The sequence below is a fragment of the Chinchilla lanigera genome, unplaced genomic scaffold (genome assembly GCF_000276665.1).
Source record: "Chinchilla lanigera isolate Chin_1 unplaced genomic scaffold, ChiLan1.0 scaffold00038, whole genome shotgun sequence".
Taxonomy (NCBI): domain Eukaryota; kingdom Metazoa; phylum Chordata; class Mammalia; order Rodentia; family Chinchillidae; genus Chinchilla; species Chinchilla lanigera.
Window position 1 is genome coordinate 9,292,689 of NW_004955439.1, and position 21,166 is coordinate 9,313,854.

Genomic DNA, 21,166 nt, shown 5'->3' on the forward strand with positions numbered 1-21,166 from the left:
AAAAAAAAAAAAGAAATATGTTCCTCCCAAATGACTCTTTAAGCTTAAAAAAAGATCACGCTGTCTGGCCAAATGATGTTTTCCCTAATGAAAAGGCAGCATCACATTGTGGTTATGGTCTGCTCACAATAACCACAGGTTCTACACCTCCAAATTCAACCACCTGTAGGTTGAAAATATTTGGAAAAACGTTATATCTAAACTGGACACATACAGCCTTTCTTTCTTGTTGTTATTCCCTAAATAATATGGTATGACAACTATTTACATAGCATTTACATTGTGTTAGATATTATAAGGAACCTAGAGATGATATATAGGATACAAGAGGACAAACCTCGGTTACATACAAAAACTACCCCATTTTATATGAGAGCCTTGAGTGGCTGTGGATTTTGGTATCCTCAGGGGATCTTGGAACAAACCCCTACAGGATACCAAGGGATAAAGGCATTTTTTTACCTCCAGAATATGGTAAAGAAAACTGGAGATTGGAAAAAGCATGTGGAAACCAACAGCCGCTTGATGAAGAAATTTGAGGAGTCCCGGGCGGAGTTGGAGAAGGTGCTGCAGGTTGCTCAGGAGGGCCTGGAAGAGAAGGGAGACCCTGAAGAACTTCTGCGGAGACACACTGTGAGTCTGCCCCCCTGTGGCTCATGTAACCTGGGGGTGTGGCCAGGAGATGTTGAATGAGAGAATAAAAAGAGTATTCTGACCCAGTGCTGGTGTGGGGGGTAAAATGGGGTGGGGTGGGAGTGGGCAGAGTAAATTAGGAAGGCAGAAACTTTGTGCATAGGAAACTCAAAGAAATGATGGACAGAAATACTTCAAGCTCAGTTAATCAGCTGACTTACAGGAGATCATCTATAAGCCCCTGGAATAATGGAGTCAAGATAATCCAAATGACTCATTCATTTATTTAATTCAGAAATTCTTATATAACCACAAGTTCTATTAAACAGACCACTTCAGGTGAGTGTTAAGTCTTTCTTACCACTTATTTATTTACCTAATAGTGCTGCACTGCATATCCAGCCCTTTTAAGTTTTTGTTTTTCATTTTGAGACTGTGTTCTGCTAAGCTGTGAGCTGGGCTCAAACTTGTGATCCTCCTGTCTCAGTCTCCCAGAGTGGTGGGATTGCAGGCTTGCACTACTGTGCCTGGCAATTTATGCCCATTTTATGAACCACCATATCAGAGCACACATATAATGTCACTTGAAGTCTTGTATTTAACACACAACATGAGTTATTTTATATTTACTCTACTTGTTCAAATGACATTAGCACTGAGAACATTGATAATGTATGACATGGTGTAGAAGGGTGACCAACATTCTGAAAATATTGTACTTTGAACTGTCTTACCTGAGATTGCACTGGCTCCTTGCATAAGCCACACTCTTAAATAAGGAGTGCAGTGCATTTGGGGTGTAGCTTTCTAGACTCAAGGTGTATGTCTATAATCATAAAGCTCAAAGCATCTCAGTTTATGCATTTCTACAGGAGGAGATTACCATTTTGAGTCACTGTTGTCTCAAAACCTCTCTGCATGCACAGTCCTGAGCGTGTGAGACTTAGTCACGGTGTGTACTTGTATGTGTGTATTATCTTAGTCTGCTCAGCTGCCATAACACAATGCCATAGACTAGAGGCTTCAGCAATAGAAGCTTATTTTCTTAGAGTTGCTGAGGCTGGAGGTCTGAGATCAGGGTAGCAGAATGGCAGGCTTTTGGACCCTCCTGCTGGCTAGTACAGGGCAGCCTTTTTTGTGGTCTTTCATAGCAGAAAGAGAGCTCTCCGGTATCTTCCCATATGGGCACAAAGGCCCCATCGCCAACTAGCGTCTCATTTGAGGTTAGGGCTTTAGTATCTGAATTTGAAGGGGACACAGTTCTATTGATAGCATGTGTGTTTGTAGCATGCACCACAAAGCCCTGTTTCAATCTCCAGTACCAAGGCAGGGGCAGGACTAGAAAAGAAGAGTTATGAGGCTTAATCCTGGCTTCTATCCTACTTCTCTGATTTTACCAAAGAAGAACCCAAACTCTATCACTGGAATTGAGATTTTAGGGTCTTCCATTGGCCTTGCAGAATATTTTACCAAAAACTTGATAACTGCAGATTTCTTCCTAAAATGTACAAAATACTACTTAAATGCAGATGTGAAGAGTTGTAACTCATAACTGTGGATATTTGTAGTTTATTTCTAAAAAAAAAAAAAAAAAAAAATAGGACTTTCCCGGAAGTTTTGATGAGGACGACAGATAGGTGGCTGAGAGGCTGGGTCAGGTGTGCTCGTGTTGATGCTTTTATTTTTCCAGGAATCTTAACTTGTCTCCCTTCCACCTCAGGAGTTTTTCAGCCAGCTGGATCAGAGGGTCCTCAACGCTTTTCTGAAAGCTTGTGATGAACTCACAGACATCCTCCCAGAGCAGGAGCAGCAGGGGCTGCAGGAAGCGGTCAGGAAGCTGCACAAACAGTGGAAGGTGGGCAAGGCACCTGGGTACACAGGGAACCTCATGTCCTGAGTGAGGGGACACGGGGGAGCACCGGGGAGCTGAGGGCCCAGCAAAACAGAAGAGTAGAAATGTATGCAGTGTTCCCATAACTACTTTTCCACTACAAAGAAAAACATAAATAAAACAGGACCAGTTATGATAGACTTTTGTTCTTCCAACCTGATGGTAGCATTAGTTCTATCATATTCAAATAGTCAGTTTTTATTTGCTGGAGTAAGTATGAAAAAGCCATTAATTTATTTAAGCAACTCTTAGTGAACTCTTCTTGGAGGAATAAATCATGTTAGGTATACTATTGATGTATATTTTTTGCTGTGCTCAAGGATTTTATTACCTCAGTTAGGTACTGATCATCTGAAAATACAAATAAAAATTTAATGATGAAGGAAACATACTTCTTTTTACCTAAAAGTTCTTAGGAGTTCAGTTAGGGAGATAATTTGTCACAAATAACGAAGTATAATATGTAAGAATCCATATATAAATGTTATACTTACCAAAGCTTTGAAAGAAGGAGGTGGACCCACTAGGGGATCGGAGAAGAGTGAATCAAGTAACCGGTGTTGAGCCGGGACTTTGAAGAAAAACAGAACTGTGGGCATAGGAAGAAGAGGAAACTACAGCAACAGGAAGAGAGAAAGCCAGAGAGGGGCAAGTGAGGAAGGCAGGCATCCTTTGGGCTCTGCATGAAGGAAATGTCATGTGCTGGGAAGAACCGTGGGGAGCAAAGCTGGCCCTGGCACAGACAGCCCGCTGAGAGGGCAGTGTCAGCCTCCGGAGGCGGCACACTGTGTCACTGACGCTCCAAGAGAACTGCTTCTCCAGCCCCGAGAATGAGTGCTCTCAGGAGGTATTTCATGTTCATTGTACAAAGAAGTCTTGGGGTTTCCAAGATTGGCAGCTAAAATCCTCTCCATCAGATTGTGTTATTTTCTGGATTTTTAAGATCTCAGTAACATGGGCTAAACATCATTCCTGTGTATATAGGTAAGACGCTTGCTAAACTTGAAAATCTGTTTCTCACTTTAAAAGAAGAGATTTTCAAAGAAACCCAAGCTTTCCAAGAGGCCTTGAAGCTTAGCATACCAGAAAGGTAAAACAAAATGGAAGGGTTTGTGTTATTTCACGCACACACCCGTGAAACTCCTTGGATGTCACCTGTTGCAATCTTTCCATGCCCTATCAGTTTTGTCATCGGGTATCTTACTATTCCACTTAGAAAGAATCCTTTTAAGTGCTATCGGACACCAGTTGACTAAAATTAATAAATTAGAGCACAAAAATATTAATGATGAAACTTACACTTAAAGCACAAGGGAATAACAGAAAAAGTTATGCACTGTTTGAGTGCTTACTTATTTATTTTCTGAGTGTATGCCTAAAGAGAAGAGATAGAGCAGGTGGTTAGGTACCCTGGGTATTTAATCCTGAGTTTTGTGTGTATGTTGGGGGTTTTTAATAAAGTTTTCTCAAATTTCCCCTTTGGAAATTAGAAATAACTCCTCCTTTGCTACCTTATAGATATTAACAAACCAGAAGGAGTGCATGCTTGTAAGAGAGTCTGCAGTATCAGTGCATGATTTAAATCTAAATTGAAATCTTAGCTTTCCCAATTCTTCTAGAACCTTAATGGTATAATCTGTAAAAGAAAAGCATTAATTTTGTGCAAGGATATTATGAAAATTAAACAGAGGAATGGCTGTGAAAATGCCTGACCTCATCAGACTGAAAGGACTAGAAGCAGTCAGTCTTTGGAAAAGCCCAAAGAACCAAGAGAACATTTAGTCTTTTTGCCACTTCAGTTAGAAATGTGCATGATTCTGCTTTGCTGGATCTTTCCATGAAATGCAGGATCTTCAGGGAGAAGCCCCTTACCATTTGCTCCATTTGAAGATTGCTGCAGAGAAGAACAAATTCTTGGCTTCTGTAGAGGAATGCAAAGCAGAACTGAATCGAGAGACCAAGCTGGTGCCCCAGGAAGGCAGTGAAAAAATCATTAAAGAGCACAGGGTAGGTTTCACATACTAAGAGCACAATACCGTAGATGTGTACTGTTACCTAAAGGATGCAATGGAAGCTCTAGTTTGGGTGAAGAAAAAATAGATTACTTCTTCTCCAGTGGTAGTCTATGGGAATCTTCCATTAGTTTTTCTATGAAAATGTAAAGAAAGGTATGATACAGTTTATTGTGGGGATTATAAAAACGTTTATTGCTTATTAGATTTTCTTCAGTGACAAAGGTCCTCATCATCTCTGTGAGAAAAGGTTACAGCTCATTGAGGAATTGTGTGTGAAACTCTCAGTCCGGGATCCGGTAAGGGACACACCTGCGACCTGTCACACGGCTCTCAAAGAACTCAAAGCTGCCATCGACGCCACCTATGCAAAGCTGGTGGAGGACCCAGACAAGTGGAAGCACTATGCCAGCAGGTAGCTTGGGGCTTGGCTCCAGAGAGGGGGTTCAGTCTCTCTGAGTCCTGATAGTTCAGAGGCTACTGTGAAACAAGAAATGACAAATCTTTCACTTTATGCAATAAAAAAATCAGATTGTCCAATCCTGCCTATGTTCTTGTACAAAAATGCTTCATTTATTTAAAATGAAGGATTCCAGTCAGAAACAGGGTGAGACATTTTATTTCCAGCTGACTCAGATGTTCTGCTGGGGGCAGAATTGGCTAATCCCTTCTGCCCTGCTTGTCTGACTACCCACCCCATGGACAGCAGCGTCTGTTTCTCTGGTTTAGTACCTTATCGTGGTGGACACCAGTGAGAGGCCTCAGGCAGTCCCTTCTCTCCAGATGCTCAGGCCCTGGAGCACATCTTTTTCGTCAGCTCCTGCCAAGTTACTGAGCTGAAAGGTGGCCACCCTTGCCCTAAACTTTATGTTATATGATTTCCAGAAAGTGCATTCATCAATTTGGTTATCACTTGATTTTCACATTTCCATGAGTATATTCATAAAAAATGTATTCTCACCATCCTGATATTTTCTCCCTTTAATAAGGAAATGCTTGTGTTCTTTCAGATTTTCTGAGTTCTCGTCTTGGATATCAGCCAGGAAGACACAGTTGAAGGGGATCAAGGACGCGGCCATTGATACCGCCAATCAGAGTGAGGTGAAGCGTGCAGTGGAAGTAAGTTCCGGGCCTTTGATCCCTAAAGGCAATTTTCCAACAATAAAAAAAGTTAGGCAGTGTAAATGTTGTCCTCTCTTTCTTTCTAAAAAAATAGATTTCTGAGCCTTGTCTTCAAGATAAGTATCCTCTTATTACTGTGGAGAATTCTAGGGGTTTTTTTCTATTGAATTGTCAATCTCTGTAAGAGTGTCATGCCCAGTGGCATCTCTTGTAACTTTAGCTAATGTTGAGTGAAAAATTGTATGCATGGGTGTGTAACACCATCGAATGGAGCACCGTCACAGAAAACAAGAACACCGTGTACTTCTATGCAAGACATTTTAAGCCATGCAAAAGCTAGGTCACAGAATAAACAGGGAATTGGGAAAGACCTTTATGTGTTCTTTCCCTGTCATATTCAGATTGAGCTGGCTTATTTTTGGCCTTTGTTAGCACAGATACAGTCTGATAAACGCAGCCAGGCTGACAGAGCCTCAGGCCTGAACACAGCTTATTTTCTGTGAGTGGCACCCAGAGACCTTTTCTCTCTCAGCTTGGCCTTTGTTTGTAGATACATGATATTGTGAAACCCCTTTCTCTTATTATTTTTAGCCTTTGCTGGTCACGTAGTTCCTGTTTACTTCTTTTCTATTTCAAACCTCTAAACTCCATTTGATTTCCTATCAAATTATATAATAACCTTAAATGCTACAGGTGGTTAATAATATCCAAGTATACATTTGAAAGGATGTCATTTGCTACTGGTTGCTGTTGTAGTACAAAAAAATTCACATCTTGCAATGCAGAGATCACTTGCTTCTGCAACCAGCAGCTTCCAGGCTGGCATGCATCTATTGTGAGACAGCCCTCGGCACTGCTAGAGCTTGGAAACCACTGCCCTGCTCTACTCCAAAGGGAGTACAGAAGGGCTAGGCTGCCTCACCAGCCCTGCCAGCCTGAAGTCCCAGAGCTTTTGCAGCATTGTTTTGGCTGGTAAACCTCCCAGCTTACATTAAACCTGTGGTTCTCTGCATGCTAAGTCAATGTTATACAAGGGTATCAATTTCTAAAAGCTAACAAAAATGAGTCAGTGTGCTAGGCATGGTGGTGCACACCTATAATCCCAGCAATCGGAAGGCTGAGGCAAGAGGATGGCTGTGAGTTCTAGGCCAGCCTAGGCTCCATAGCAAGAGCTTGTATAAAAAAAAATGCAGCAGGTAATGTGTGTTAATGAAGTTAAATCTTTAGAGCATCCCTAAAAGTATTCAGTGAATAAACTGTTCAATAAAAGAAATCAGCTCACTTAAAATAATAAAATATATGAAAGGGCTATCACTCCTTTTTCTAAAAATACTATGTTTCTTCCAGCTCACACAAAGTGAGGTAATAAAACACATACTTATAATTCCTAATTTTGGTCTCTCACGTTCTTAGTACTGTTAGATGCACCTTTAAGGACATATATATACATATCTAAACAATCTAATTGTGAAGGTGATATTTTTAAGTGAAGACAGCATTGATTTTACCCACTAGCTACTGGCAATTGACACTAGGGAACCCTTCTTTTGAGCACTTGTAGACCTGTTAAAGATGCAGCAAAGAGTAAAAGAAGCAAGCACTCTGCTGGCGGTTGAATGTGTCTCACCCCCACTTACAAACTCCCTCGGGTTGAGTCCTTTCCTGCTATAAAGTCATGATTCACAATTATACTGTGTTCAACAAAGGTGTTCCCTCATTCCAGGAGATCAGAAATGATGTCACCACAAACGGTGAGACTCTTAGCTGGCTGAAATCCAGGCTCAAAACTTTGCTGGAGGTTTCTTCTGAGAGTGAAGCCGAACAGCGAGGAGACGAGCAGGCACAATTATCCAGCTCCTTCAAGGAACTCACGACTTTGCTGTCAGAGGTGTGTCAGTTCCTCACACTCTTCATAGATGGTTCTCTTTCCTTTGGCTACAGTTTCACAAATAATTTTATAAAGAAATTATAGTTCAAATGGTTTTATAGTTAGCATGCTTATTTGTATGACAATTATTGGGTAAGATGAGCAGGATGTTGTCATTTACTGAGTGTGTCATTTCAGGTTAATGATCTGTATTCAAAGTCCAAAGCTTACCCATCAACACTTTTTTGTTGTTGTTTTTTGGCTCTTGCTAAAAATATATCAATCTACAAAAAAATTTTTTGTTCTTACTAAATATATTGTAATTTCTCTGTCACTTTAGGGTGTATCATAAAGGTTAAGTACAAGATTGGGACTCAGACAAACTCATGCCCAGAGCTTAAACCTGATCCTATTATCTGGACAAATTCGAGTTTGTTATCGGATATCTCTAGGTTCTCATTTCTTTACTTATAAGACAGGGTTTAGAATACTTACCCGAAAATGGCAGTGACAGAGATTAACTGCAATAATATGTATAAAGCATTGAGTATAGTGTTTGTCAGAGTGAATACTTGACAGCTGCTAATGTGTAATAATAAAATAGTCAATAAAAATCAAGGGCTATTCAGCAGGCCAGAAAAATTCTTTGAGCCAATATCTACTCACTTTAAGAGTTTAAGTATGCAATTCAATGTTTATATAACTCCTTTACAGATTAAAATGTGCCAATCAACCTGCTCATTTATAGTAGGACCTCTTACATCCTCTATTATTGTGTGTCTCATGAGTTTGTGAGTAGGAAGATACTGTAAGAAGGTAAAATAGAATACATATTTACCACTATTTCTTGATATTGTTTATATATAAACTTCCATGGAAAATGATGTAGTAGATGACGAAAATGTCAGCTAAACTGTTTGGTTCTGAAGAACTGGATTTCTCTATAGATATTCCTAACACTTTGTATGTTAAGCTTTTATCATTTTAATTCAAGTAGATACATCTGCTTGAGGCTGAAGCAGTGAATTTGTATAAGCCACACTGTACTGCTTGTGATTTTAGTTTTATGTGAGAATTTTGACATAAATTATTGTTTTCTTAAGAATTTTGGACAAATTTAACATGGTGATCTGATTAATCAAGTTATGGAATATAAACTATTTCAATCTTTGATTGTTTATACTTTCATAGCAATGGTCGAGTTTAGCTAGTTGCCACTCCCATGCTTTAGGAAAAAAATTTGACATCCATCTTTCCACTCTCTCCTTAGTGAAGGTGGTAAAAATAAGGGTAATGATCTAAAAAATTAGTGTATATGTAAAGGTGATCTTTGAGTCAAGATTTAGCCATCAGTTTTAATAACACAGGTACACACTTAAAACGTATTTGTCTCCAACCCTCCCACAAGACATCTAAAATAGCTAGTAGTCTCTATTATATTTTAGCAAGGCCATTTGCTTTATCTTCCATGTACTCTGAAGATGATGTTATCTTTGGGACTTGTACTCACAAACTATCTCTAACAACTGTTTCATAATAGGCATTAATTCTTTGCACATTCACCTATCTTACAGTTTTGTGTAATTTATATTAGTGCCCTTTTTTTGCTAATCAGTTAGTAAAAGTGAAAAGAAGGATAATGGAGAAAAACATATACTCTGTTCAAGTGTAGATTTATATAAAATGACTGTGGCAGTCAGCCCCTTCCTCTGATAATAATCAGTTTAATATTTAAATTAATGCTCAACGCAAAGTGTTTGCATTATTCAATAGATAAAGGAGGGCGGTCCACAGAGTCACAGTGTGTAAGGAAAAGTCACACTTCCTCTGTACTGGGGACTGAACCTAAGGCTTTTGCACTGAGCTATATCCCCATGCCTTTCTTGATGTTTGTTGAGAGCAGATCTCACTAAGTTGCTGAGCTGCTCAGGCTTGGCTCAAACTTTTATGATTCTCCTACTGCAGCAGGAGGGATTATAGGCAGGAACCACCACACCTGGTTGAAAATGTCACTTTTTTTCAACAGAACTGATGCTTTGTACTGAGATCTAGAGTTCATGGTCTTCACAGGTTCTTTTATTGCTACTTATTTGAAAAATAGTGTGCTCTAAGTTATTTTGGATAAGCTCAGATCAGAAGAGAATCAAAGGGAAAAAAACAAGAGAAAGATAAACTGGAAGGCTTCAATGGAAGATGAATGTTAAAATACTGGAATGGTTATCTTAGTAAAGATGGAGAAAGCAAAATTTATTGATGAAACTAAAATAGGGAAAGCAGAAATCAGATAGAAAAAAGTTGAAAATTCAGGAAAATGACAAGAAAGAGACTCTAATATAGAACCACAAAATGATTGATATTTTATTTAGAAGTACCAGAAGGGCATTTTCAAAAATTCTTTTTCTTCCCTACAAATGTTTTTCTTATTTAAATAGGATGGACCCAAGTTTCTTGTAAGACACTGTTACAATGAAGCATTAGTCATGAAATTATAGTTAAAGGAACCCAGGAGACAATATATAGAATTGGTACAGTTTTATTTTCCTGCCTTGACTGCCAAGTACAGTAGGTTTTTTTTGTTCTTTTTCTCTTTTTAAAATAGATTTTTAATATGTCACAGGCCATCAGATCAAGCTGAATTTGCAATTTCTGTAAGTGGCTATGCAGTCTGGTCATCATTAAAGAAGCCTCAAAAATATGTGAAAGAACAAAACTTAGAGATCTGTGAATATATTCCTAGTTGTTGAGATAAACTTTATGTACATTCTTAAAATATAAAAGATTGCACAAACTCAAGAGGGTGATGTTGATCAAAGGATTTTGACCAAAGTTTTGGAAATCAAATGTGTAACATGCTATCTACAGTTAATAATACTGTGCTGTGTGCTTGAAATTTGCTGAGAAAGTAGAAATCAATTGCACTCCCTCACACACACACACACACACACACACACACACACACACATACACACACACACACAGAAAAGAAAGGGTGGGAGATGGTGGATAGGCTAATTGCCTTGATTGAGGAAGTCATTTTGCAATGTGTATGTATATCACATCATCACATTATGCATAGTAAATATTTCACTGTTAATTTGTCAGTCTTATCCTGAGTTTTGAAAAGCTTATATGAACTTCACTAAATCACACCATATAATTTATTTTTTTCATGAAAATCTAGGTTGAAAAAATGATAAGCAACTTTGGGGAATGCGTTCAGTACAAAGAAATAGTAAAAAGTTCCCTTGAAGAGTTAATTTCTGGCTCTCAGGAAGCCAAAGATGAAGCTGAGAAGATCTTAGACACTGAAAATCTATTCGAAGCACAGCAGCTGCTCCTTCGTCACCAGGTAGAAATGCCTGTTGAATGCATTTGTGTACAGCTAAATAGTTACTGACAGAACCAGAGGCAGAAAGAATATGACTTAGATCTTGGGCTGGGGAAGAGAGAAGGGAAGGAAACAAGAACCCGGTTGAATGGTTAAAAGAATTTGGTGCTTCTATTTCCTGTTCTCTCTGTTAAATATCTGTTCTCTCTTCTCTTAAATGTCCTGCAAGATATATCCCCAGACAGAGTGATTTGATGAAATCAAAAATTTTAAGGAATACCAATTTTTTGTACTAGGGAAAGAACTTAGTGCTTTATGTATGTTAAATGCATATGGTAGTGCTGAGCTATGTCCCCAGCCCCTGATAATAAGCAATTTTAATCAACTTATTGTCTTATAGAAGGGAATTGGGCAGTATAATACATGCATAAATGGAATTTATTACTTCTCAAGCAATATAAAAGGAAATATGACTCAAGTAAAATATTTTAATGACAAAATAACTCTGTGGTAAAACAAAGCTAATGTTACACATATGTAAAATCAAGAGTTACATTAAAAGTACAGTATTATGAAATAGCCTCCAGGCTTCATAGATTTACTGAATAATTGCAAAAAACTGTGAGTATAAGAAATTAATTTTTAGTGTTACATTTGTTCTTAGTCATTGTAAAAATTTTATTGAGGTTTCCATTTACCTTAAGTCAGACAAATATAAGATTCCAGATACTGAAACAATATTTTCAAGTTTCTCACATATTTCTTGGACCAAGTATTTATTTCTGTGTGTGTGTGTGTGTGTGTGTACCTTGTGAAGATTCAGGAGCTATAAATTTGAGATTTATGTACCATTCTGTTTGAAGATTATATTTTAGTAAAATATTTTCTTTAAAATAGAACTTTCTACAGAATGTCTCAGGATATTTATATTGATCAGCTTGCCTATTGCTGAACAAAATACCTGACACTCGCAATTCAAAGGAAGAGAGATTTATTTAACTCATAGTTTTAGAGGGTTCAGTTCATGGTTGGCTGGTTCCAAGGCAGAAACATGGCCAAGGGCATGGCACGGGACAGCGGGCTGCCTCATGAAGTCTTGAAACAGAGCTGGGAAATAGTATCAGAGAAGAAGGGGCAAGGGATCAGATACAGTCCAGTTTCTCAGGTGACAACTCTATGACCCACCTACATGCTCCTAGAAGTGTGCTTTACTAATCCTCTAGGTAGGTCTCAAGCCAATCAAACCTCTTAACTGTCACAATATTAATATACCAAGGAAGTATAAACCTTATAATATTTGCATTTTTAAAGCACTGGTGGTGAAACTGGAGCTGAGACTGGATTTTAGGCACAGCATGATTAAGAAGAATCATATCAAATGAATTGTTTTGCAAATTCTTTCTGGAATACTGTCTAAAATGCTAAATGTTCTACAAACGTGTACACAAAATATTAAACCTAAATTATTTATATTGTTTGCCATTAAAAATATAGAATGTTTATAAATAATACTACTTTGGATTAATGTAGAGCCTCTATTATTACTGTTTTAACTGTTAGCCTTCACCTTAAAACTCAGTTCAGGCCCACAATGCATGAGTTCATACCCATCTCTACTTTTATTGAGTGAGGGTGCTTCTTGCCCTGCTTACTGAACTAGACAGTAAAATTTATGTCCATCTGTTAAACATCTGCTTTCAGCAAAAGACAAAGATGATCTCAGCAAAGAAGAGAGACCTGCAGCAACAGATAGGGCAGGCACCACAGGGAGCAGGCGGACTGGCTGACCCGGGCAGGGAGGAGCTGCAGAAGCTGGAGAAAACCCTGGCCAGCGTGGAGCACAGCAGGGAGAGGCAGGAGCGTCGCATCCAGGTAGGGCTGGGTAGGCAGGAGCTGGCTCGATGAAGGCCAAGGTTGGGCTGACTCCTGGTCACATCTCCCCAAAGCAGAAGCAAATGTTGGTTTCAGCCTCTGCTGCTCTGGCATTGTGCTAAATACCTTACATGATTTACCTCTTTAATCGTCACATCAGCCTCATGAGGTGGGTCCCATAATCAACACATTTCACAAGTTTGGTGCTTAAGAGGAGAAACCGTGTGCTGTGGGTGGAGCTCAGAGTAGGACACTTGCCTACAGTCTGTGAGGCCTTGGGTTGCTTGAGTCCTAGCACACAAAAAAAAGAGGAAGAATAAAATGTTTGAGGGTGTGGCCTGATGTTGCACACAACTATCAGGCCAATGACTGGTAAAGACAGGATTTAAACCACGTTTGTCTGAATCCAGAAATTCGGTGTGATTATTTCACTTTTCAGGAAGTCCAGCAGTCACATTTATGCTTTATTGTGATACTGTAATATCACTTTATTGTGATATTGTGATACTGAAGCTGAGCTTCAGCCACTTTGACACATTATTTTAAAATAACTTTTGAATTTGGCCAACTCCTCACTTACCTCTCTCATTCTCTTTCTCTCTGTCTCTTTGCTTTTGATAGAGATTGAAGGGCTTTTTTCTTTGTCATTTATGCACCTTTTCAGCAATACCATTACATTCATAGGACTTTACAGCTGATGCAGAACTCAGAAATCATCTGGTCTGTGTTTCCTCCTTGGGTAGATGAAGATATGGAGATCCAGAAAGAAATTCTTAGCGACAACTCTGGGATCACCTTCCTCCAGTGTGACTGTGAAATTCGAACTAAGAAGTCACTGGGAGTTGGCAATCTAAGAAATGAATGAAGATGTAACAATATTTTGTGATTCCCTTTGGTAATTTATGACCTCAAATGCACATTTTTTTTCAAATTTAGGTCACATTAAGAAAATGGGAGCGATTTGAGACAAACAAAGAGACGGTGGTCAGATACCTTTTTCAAACAGGTTCAAGCCATGAACGCTTCCTGAGTTTTAGCAGTTTGGAAAGCTTGTCTTCAGAATTGGAGCAGACAAAGGTATATTAATATGCCCATATGGTTCCTTGGTACCCATTTTTCAGATAAGAAAACACTGTTTCTTCTTAGATTAATCATCAACTCATTTAATCAATATTTTTCTTGATAATGCACACTTTTCAGCACTGGGAAACTAAAACATAAGTGAGATTAAACATTAAAAGCTAAAATGAAGCTTCTCATGCAAATGCAGAATGAGAGTTCTGTAACAAAGGCATAGAATTTTAGAGTCTGGAGGCTGTGATATTAGAAACTAAATTCTAAAGGGCAGGTAAAACTTAGGAAAGCAGAGTTTGTACCAGATAACAGGCAGACCATCCTGGAAGGGGGAGCAGCATATGGTATAAAAGTGCTGGACATGGGGATTTCACACTGCAAAGTGGAATAAGGGGATGTGAGTTTTAAAGGTAAGTTAGGCAAAAAAAAAACCTAAAATGAGATTTTCTAGTCAATGTAGGCATAAATAAGAGTGGTGGGGCAGCAGTCAGCACATGGAGACAGATACAAAGGGTGACATGAAGTTGACACGCATGAAAATCAGGCAATCACTGGATACAGTGAAGGAAAAGAATATGAAACACCATGCTCTGAGACTTCTGGAGGCAATGAGTACTGTGGGAAAGGCGCAGTTGCTCTGACCGACCCGGTTTTGGACACAGGGAGTTTGCTGCTCCAGTTGGGCAACAGAGACGCTCTGTTTGGTGCGCTCCACACTATAAACTCAAACACCTTGGACACTCAGAGCAACCCAGTGTATTTGTATGAAGCATTCAGAGTTGTTCAGCCCTTTGTGGTTGCTCTTGTGCCCAACTAGGGACTGTAGAAAAATTCACTAAGCACTGAAATGGATTAGCCAGTACCTAAGAAAGAAGCTTGTGTGCACGCTTTCTCAGCCTTCAGCAAGGACATCCCTTTGCTTCCAACAAGTAAAAGCTTCTCTTTCTCTCACAGTGCTATGTTTTATTTCTCCTATCATTAATTTGTTCAGGAGTTTGTAGTTTTATAAAGCCTCAGGCTCAGCTCAGTGAAGTTTTCATCAGCCATTTATTTTTTTTTTTTTTTTTTTTATTTTTTTTTTTTTTTGGTTTTGGTTTTTCTCCGGTACCGGGAACCGAACTCACGACCTTGCGCTTGCCAGGCAGGCGCTTTGCCGCTGAGCTAAATCCCCAGCCCCTTCATCAGCCATTTAAATAGAGCATTGTTTTAATTGTAATTTTTAATTTTAAGGATACTATATATTAAAATATTGCTAATGTCTTTTATAAATAAAAAAGAAATGCCTTTGGGTTAATTTTCCTGTATGTTTCCATCCAGCTTCTTTCAGGGTCTCCAACTCCATTTGCACCAATCCATTTGGATGAGTTGGCCTGTCAGTGAAACAAATGTGATCCTTTTAGTCTTATTATCAAAATCCCCCTTATCCCGTGATCTTCTGTACTTCTAGATTAATTTAATAGGAAGTAGCATTTATTGACTATGTGCCATATGCTGGTGTAACACTCGATGTTTATCATCTTTTTTCATTCTCAAAACAATTCAAAGATGTAGATATCACCATTCATTCTAAATAAGGACATGTAAGCCACAAAGTCGCTGATATACGTTTCTAAGAACTGTAGATCACTATGTGGTGAGGTTGGGTTCAAACACAAAAAAAATCTCAATCCAGAGCCCACTCTGTAAGCCACTACCTTACATTTTCTTTCCAAAATTCAAATGGAATCACAGTTTATAGACACTGACACACATCTACATGTAATCCAGAATAGTTCTCTCTTCTCTGCCTGCTTTGCCTTGCTATTACCACCTTTGTTCCAGCTGACAGCCCTAGAGTAACTGCTCTCAGGAAGTGGAGTGTCTCTAGTACCAGTGTGTGGGAGGGTCTACCTAGGCAGACCATGTCTAATCTTCACAACAAGACATGGCTTTACTGGTGGAAATGAAAATTCAAAGTTATATGCCTCAAGGACAGAGCCTGGTTTCAGCTCTAGGTATAATGCAAGTTGGTTCTTTTCCTGTACATCCTTCTGCCACTCATATATCTTCTTCTTCAGAATAAGGCCTTACCATTATATTTTTATTTATTTTGACACTGTTTTATCAATATCATTTTGGTCACTGGATTCCTCTGCAGTCTGTTTATCCCTATGTAACTCACATAAAACATTCTAAGATTGAAGATATATAAACATTTTCAAATATCACTTTCTTTGTGGTTTTTTGCTGGATTCTGAGAAATATTATTTTACACTTTGGATTCTATTTATGGAATTCTGAGAGGCTGTGCTGTGATTCACCAGATTCACAACTGAATTTACTGTCACTATAAGTTCACAGATATCAGTAGTGAGTGCTTTCAAGCACAGGATTTAATGTTATGACATCAGGAACTGTCATATTTTGCAATGCTATAAATCTTTACACAAAGAAGCTATACTTACTCAATTACGTTCTCTTGACTTGCAGCCTATGTTTTGAAGTAATATTGCTGTTTCTATGAGGATATTAAGTCTTCAACCAGAAAGCTATAACACTTGTCTGTTACTCTATTTTATATGGCATTTAGAATAATGCTGGGAGATGCTCTGAGGGAAAAGCTGACTTTTTATAAATATTTGCAATGGATTTCTACAGTACCTATTGAGCAGAGGAAAGTTGGTCAACATTTAAACTTCCTCTGAGATTTTCTTACATGAAAAGAAACGAAATTCCATTTTTTCATTCAAGACTATTACAGGATTTACCATTTCTATTTTAATATTCAACATTATTTACCTAATAAAATTTGGATAGTGTAAGATTTACCAGCGCCTCCTACATATTAAATTAACTTTTGAGTTAAAATAGCTCAGAATTGTTGAAAATAAGTAGATAGGATTAATAAACCATTTTCCTCAATTTTATATGAAGGATATAAAAATGATAATTGGTACCTGCCAGAGTATAAGGCACTTAAAAGTGAATTTGCTAGTGGAAAGCTAAGAGTACCCTTCAAAGAAAAGCATTAGAAGTTGCATTTTATAAAAAAGAGCCTGAAAAGTAATTCAGCAAAGTGGAACAACTAGTGATTAACAGACCCAGGATTCTTGCTAGGTTTGATTGGTTCAAAATTTACCTTCTTTCAATAATGTTGTACAGGAAGAAAAATAAGACTTAAGAGAATTCAGATCAGACTGTATCTCCTGTCCGATGACTAGTAAACGAAATGTATTTGTATAGGAAATAGCATTAATATTGGGTACTTAGCTATTCTTCAAACAAGTATTTCTATTCATTGGCCTATGAATCTGTTATCTCTACGCAGGGAGTCACCACTGATCATTTTATGAGCTGGCTAGTAACACAGTTACATGTTTGTGGCTAAGTTAGTTGTTACACTGTAGCTCAGAATTTCAAACAATAAGCCAAAACCCAACAACAGTGCATAAACTATTTTTGTGAGACATGTTCATAACAGTGAAGATAGGAAACTGGTTGTGTATATAAAATGAAAAAACTTAGCAAGGTGTCTAACTAAAAAGGGCATATGAAAATAAGTCAGTTTTATTGTTAAGGACAGTATGGATCCAGTCCTATGGGACTCCATCATCTATCTACATGTCTATTCTAGGGGAGACTATGCAATATATGCAACTTAACTGAAGGCAGAATTAAAGTGTAAAGTGTTCGTCTAACTGTTATGATCTTTTTTCCTAGGAGTTTTCTAAACGGACAGAAAATATTGCTGTCCAGGCTGAGAACCTTGTAAAGGAAGCTTCAGAGCTACCCCTTGGGCCCAAGAATAAGCAGCTGCTTCAGCAGCAGGCCAAGTCAATCAAAGAGCAAGTCAAAAAATTAGAAGACACCCTTGAGGAAGAGTATGTGCTTCACAAGTCCTAAGCTTTCTTCTCTGAGATAAAGCTCCTTACAGTCTTTCCTGTGTCTTGTATTCAAAAGTCTTTTAAAATCTCAAAGTATCTGTGTATTTCAGCATGTCTTGAGGAAGCAATTCACAATTCCAAAAAAAAAAAAGGGATCTTCAACACAGGAACCGATGTCTATAGCAGAGCAAGAACATATAAGGGATGTGGGGTTTGCATCTTAAACTGATCATGTTCACAGGAAAGCCATATGTATTCAATTCTGTGGCCTTTGTATACTATTGAGAGAATCTCAAAAAGTAACTGATGTTTAAAATAATTTTTATCACATTGTTCTGCTGTTGCCAGTCAGAGGAAAGAAGAGATATTTGGATGGTGCAGATTCTAGGCCTAAGCATTCTCATATCACAGGGACCATATGTCTTCAACTCAAAGCTCCCAAGCTTGTTTACAGTGCCTCAGTATTCAAAATGCCATGGATTGTTACACTATTTCTGGAAATGAACTTCAAAATGTTTCTTTTATTTTTACATATTTAATATTTATTCATCTAAAAATGACTATTTGACCTATTGATGCACTGATATATATAAAATTTGCAGGTGTTAAACTTATTAGGATATAGCCAGTAATTCTTCAGAATAATACAGATAAACATTTCTATTTAGTAGCAAATCAAGGACATGTAACTTATTATTCTCAAGAAACAAAATATCATTTCTAAGATGATTTTTAAAATGTAAAATTTGTTGTTTAATACTATTAATATCTTGAAATTAACATTTCAAATTTGTTTACACTTTAAAATTTGATAAAATACTTTATTTAAAACAAATTATGACTTGAAATTTTGAGTATTTATATTAATAATACTCTCACCGGGCATGGTGGCACATTCCTGCAATCTCAGTACTTGGAAGGCTGAGGCAGGAGGCTCGTTGTGAGTTTGAGGCCAACCTGGGCTACAAAATGAGCTCAAGGCCAAAAAGACAAAAAATAAAATACTCTCCAACAACCTATGGAGACAATAAAACTTAAAGTTTATCAGAAAGCAAGGTACTTCTATTAATAACTTCCATTTGAATTTTTATTTTATCTAAAAGCTTGCAATATAGTATAACATCGCTTGCATTTTCAGTAGTGCTGAGATTATAAGGTACACCCAGGGTATAAATTTGAGACTGCAATACTACTTAATTTGACAATCAATGATATTATTATATTTTTCTTCATGTCTTCAAGTGCCTTTTGGTAAACAAGGACATTCATTTGTTGTTTTATTTTTAAACCCAAGGACATATCAGTTCAATGATGTGCTGATTATCTTAGTCTTTCTCTAAACTGAAAGCCATATTTATGGTTATATATGCATAGCTAATATACACTGAGAGTCTGGAGTTGAAATTTTGTTCACTAGATTTGTTATATATAAAGCCAAAATTGTCTAAAAGCAGTTAGGGTGCTCACGTACAAGAGTTTATGAAAGTCTTCTGGACTTAGTATGGTAGAACATCTGTGAACAGGTGAAGTTGTAACAGATGATAGATCAAAGGCTTAGCTGTAATGATGGAAGCAGTTTCCACCTGGTGCATGGAATTCAGGCCACAAGCTCCATCTTGATTCATAAAGATCTATTTTATAAAATACCACCATAAAGCATTATGGCAGCATCTCTTCCTTTAACAGCAAGGGGAACATGTCTATGAAAACAAGACTATTAAAAAGAGTGTGCACTGGAATCTAAGATGACATAATTTATAAAATAAGCCCTGGTCACGTGCAGAGTTTAGCTTATACTTGATTCAAACTCCTTTGAACCCAGCAATATTTTGTTCACAGCTCAGTTCTATCTGTAGCACAGCATCAGTGCTGCCTCACTAAATTCTCATTCTCAGAAGTTAGGAAGACTTAAGGCCTGACGACTACCCCAACCAAGTGTGTGTTGTTTTTCTATTCAAACATGCTCAGCCTTGAAGATCACAAATATCTTCACTATCTTTGCACCTGATGATTTGGAGGAAAATGTGTTGTTGCTTTCTATTAAAATACTGCATTTTTTACTTAATTTGGTTAATTTTAGTATTAAAACCATGGAAATGGTGAAAAACAAGTGGGATCATTTTGGCAGTAATTTTGAGACCCTGTCCAGCTGGATAACTGAGAAAGAAAAAGAACTCAATGCCTTGGAAACTTCTTCATCTGCCATGGACTTGCAAATCAGCCAAATCAAGGTGACCTGCTCACACGTTATATTTATAATCTCTGTCTAGCTTTTAAGAACTCCTTTCTTATATTTATTTCATCAAGCTATTTGGTCCCGGGACAAACATTTCATTGCTGTTTGATTCTATTAAAATTACATTCACACAAAATACCAAGCTAAGAGGTCTTGATTGACAACAGGGTAACACTTTATAGATGAAACTGTGTATTAACATTGTCTCATTTATGCATTCAAGTCAATATTGTGTGCAATATCATTAAAATATTTTTATGGTTACATTATTCTTTTCCTTGATTTTGAATTAACCCACATGGAGTTCTCTGTTGATTCCTTTATACAACATGAAATGTATTCATCAACAACTGTCCTTTATAAGAACTATCCCGGTATGGTATATTTAGCTCTATGGGAAAGATACCTACAGTGGATATAGATGGGTTATATGAAATTTTTAACTTTAGTTCTTCGAGAAATTTTCATTCTGATTTCCATAATGTCTCTATTAGTTTACATTTCCACCAACAGTGTACAAGGGTTCCTCTCTCACTGCAGCCAAGCCAGTATTTGTTACTCTTTAACTTCTTGATGATTACCATTCTTTCTGGTGTAAGATGGAAACTTCCTGTTGCTTTAATTTACATTTCTTGGCTGACCACAGATATTGAACATTTTTTCATATATTTGATAGCCATTTGCACTTCTTCTGAGACATGTATGTTCATTTCACTTACCCACTTCTTAATGGGGTCTTTTGTCTTAGGTGGTCTAATTTTCTGGAGTTCTATATAGAATCTAAATATTAGTCCTCTGTCTGAGGAATAGTTGGCAAAAAATCTTCCCATTCTGTAGGTTGTCTCTTCACTCTGCTAATTGGTTCCATTGCTGGGCAGAAGCTTTTTAATTTGATGTGATCCCATTTGGTGATTCTCACTGTTATTTCTTTGTGCAACTGGAGGTCTGTTTAGAAAATCCTTTCTTACACCTCTGACTTCAAGTGTTTCACCTACTTTATCTTCCAGTAGGCTCAGTGTTTCTGTTTTAATGTTTAGATCTTTGATCCATTTTTATTTCAGTTTGGTGCATGGTGAGAGAGATGGGTCCAGCTTCAATCTCCTGCAAACAGATCTTTTCCCAACACCATTTGTGGAATAGGCTGTCTTTTCTCCAATGTGTGCTCTTAGCCTCTGTTAAATATCAGATACCTGAATGCATCTGGGGATGTTTTTCTCTCCTCTATTCTGTTCCATTGCTCCACATAATATCTGTCATTTGAGCAAGGC

General features: G+C 37.7%; 1 protein-coding gene across 3 annotated transcripts in view; it reads left to right on the forward strand.

Annotated features, from left to right (window-relative positions):
* The window catches only part of Syne1 (spectrin repeat containing, nuclear envelope 1), a gene marked incomplete in the record, with an annotated part of 442,886 nt that overhangs the window by 161,462 nt on the left and 260,258 nt on the right, over positions 1–21,166 (forward strand). For all 3 annotated transcript variants that reach the window (XM_013517312.1, XM_013517313.1, XM_013517314.1), the window contains 11 exon segments: positions 469–633; positions 2,354–2,488; positions 4,373–4,531; positions 4,743–4,951; positions 5,547–5,655; positions 7,382–7,546; positions 10,707–10,874; positions 12,555–12,725; positions 13,662–13,802; positions 17,499–17,659; positions 19,743–19,893. In XM_013517312.1, coding sequence (XP_013372766.1) covers positions 469–633; positions 2,354–2,488; positions 4,373–4,531; positions 4,743–4,951; positions 5,547–5,655; positions 7,382–7,546; positions 10,707–10,874; positions 12,555–12,725; positions 13,662–13,802; positions 17,499–17,659; positions 19,743–19,893 — 1,734 coding nt within the window.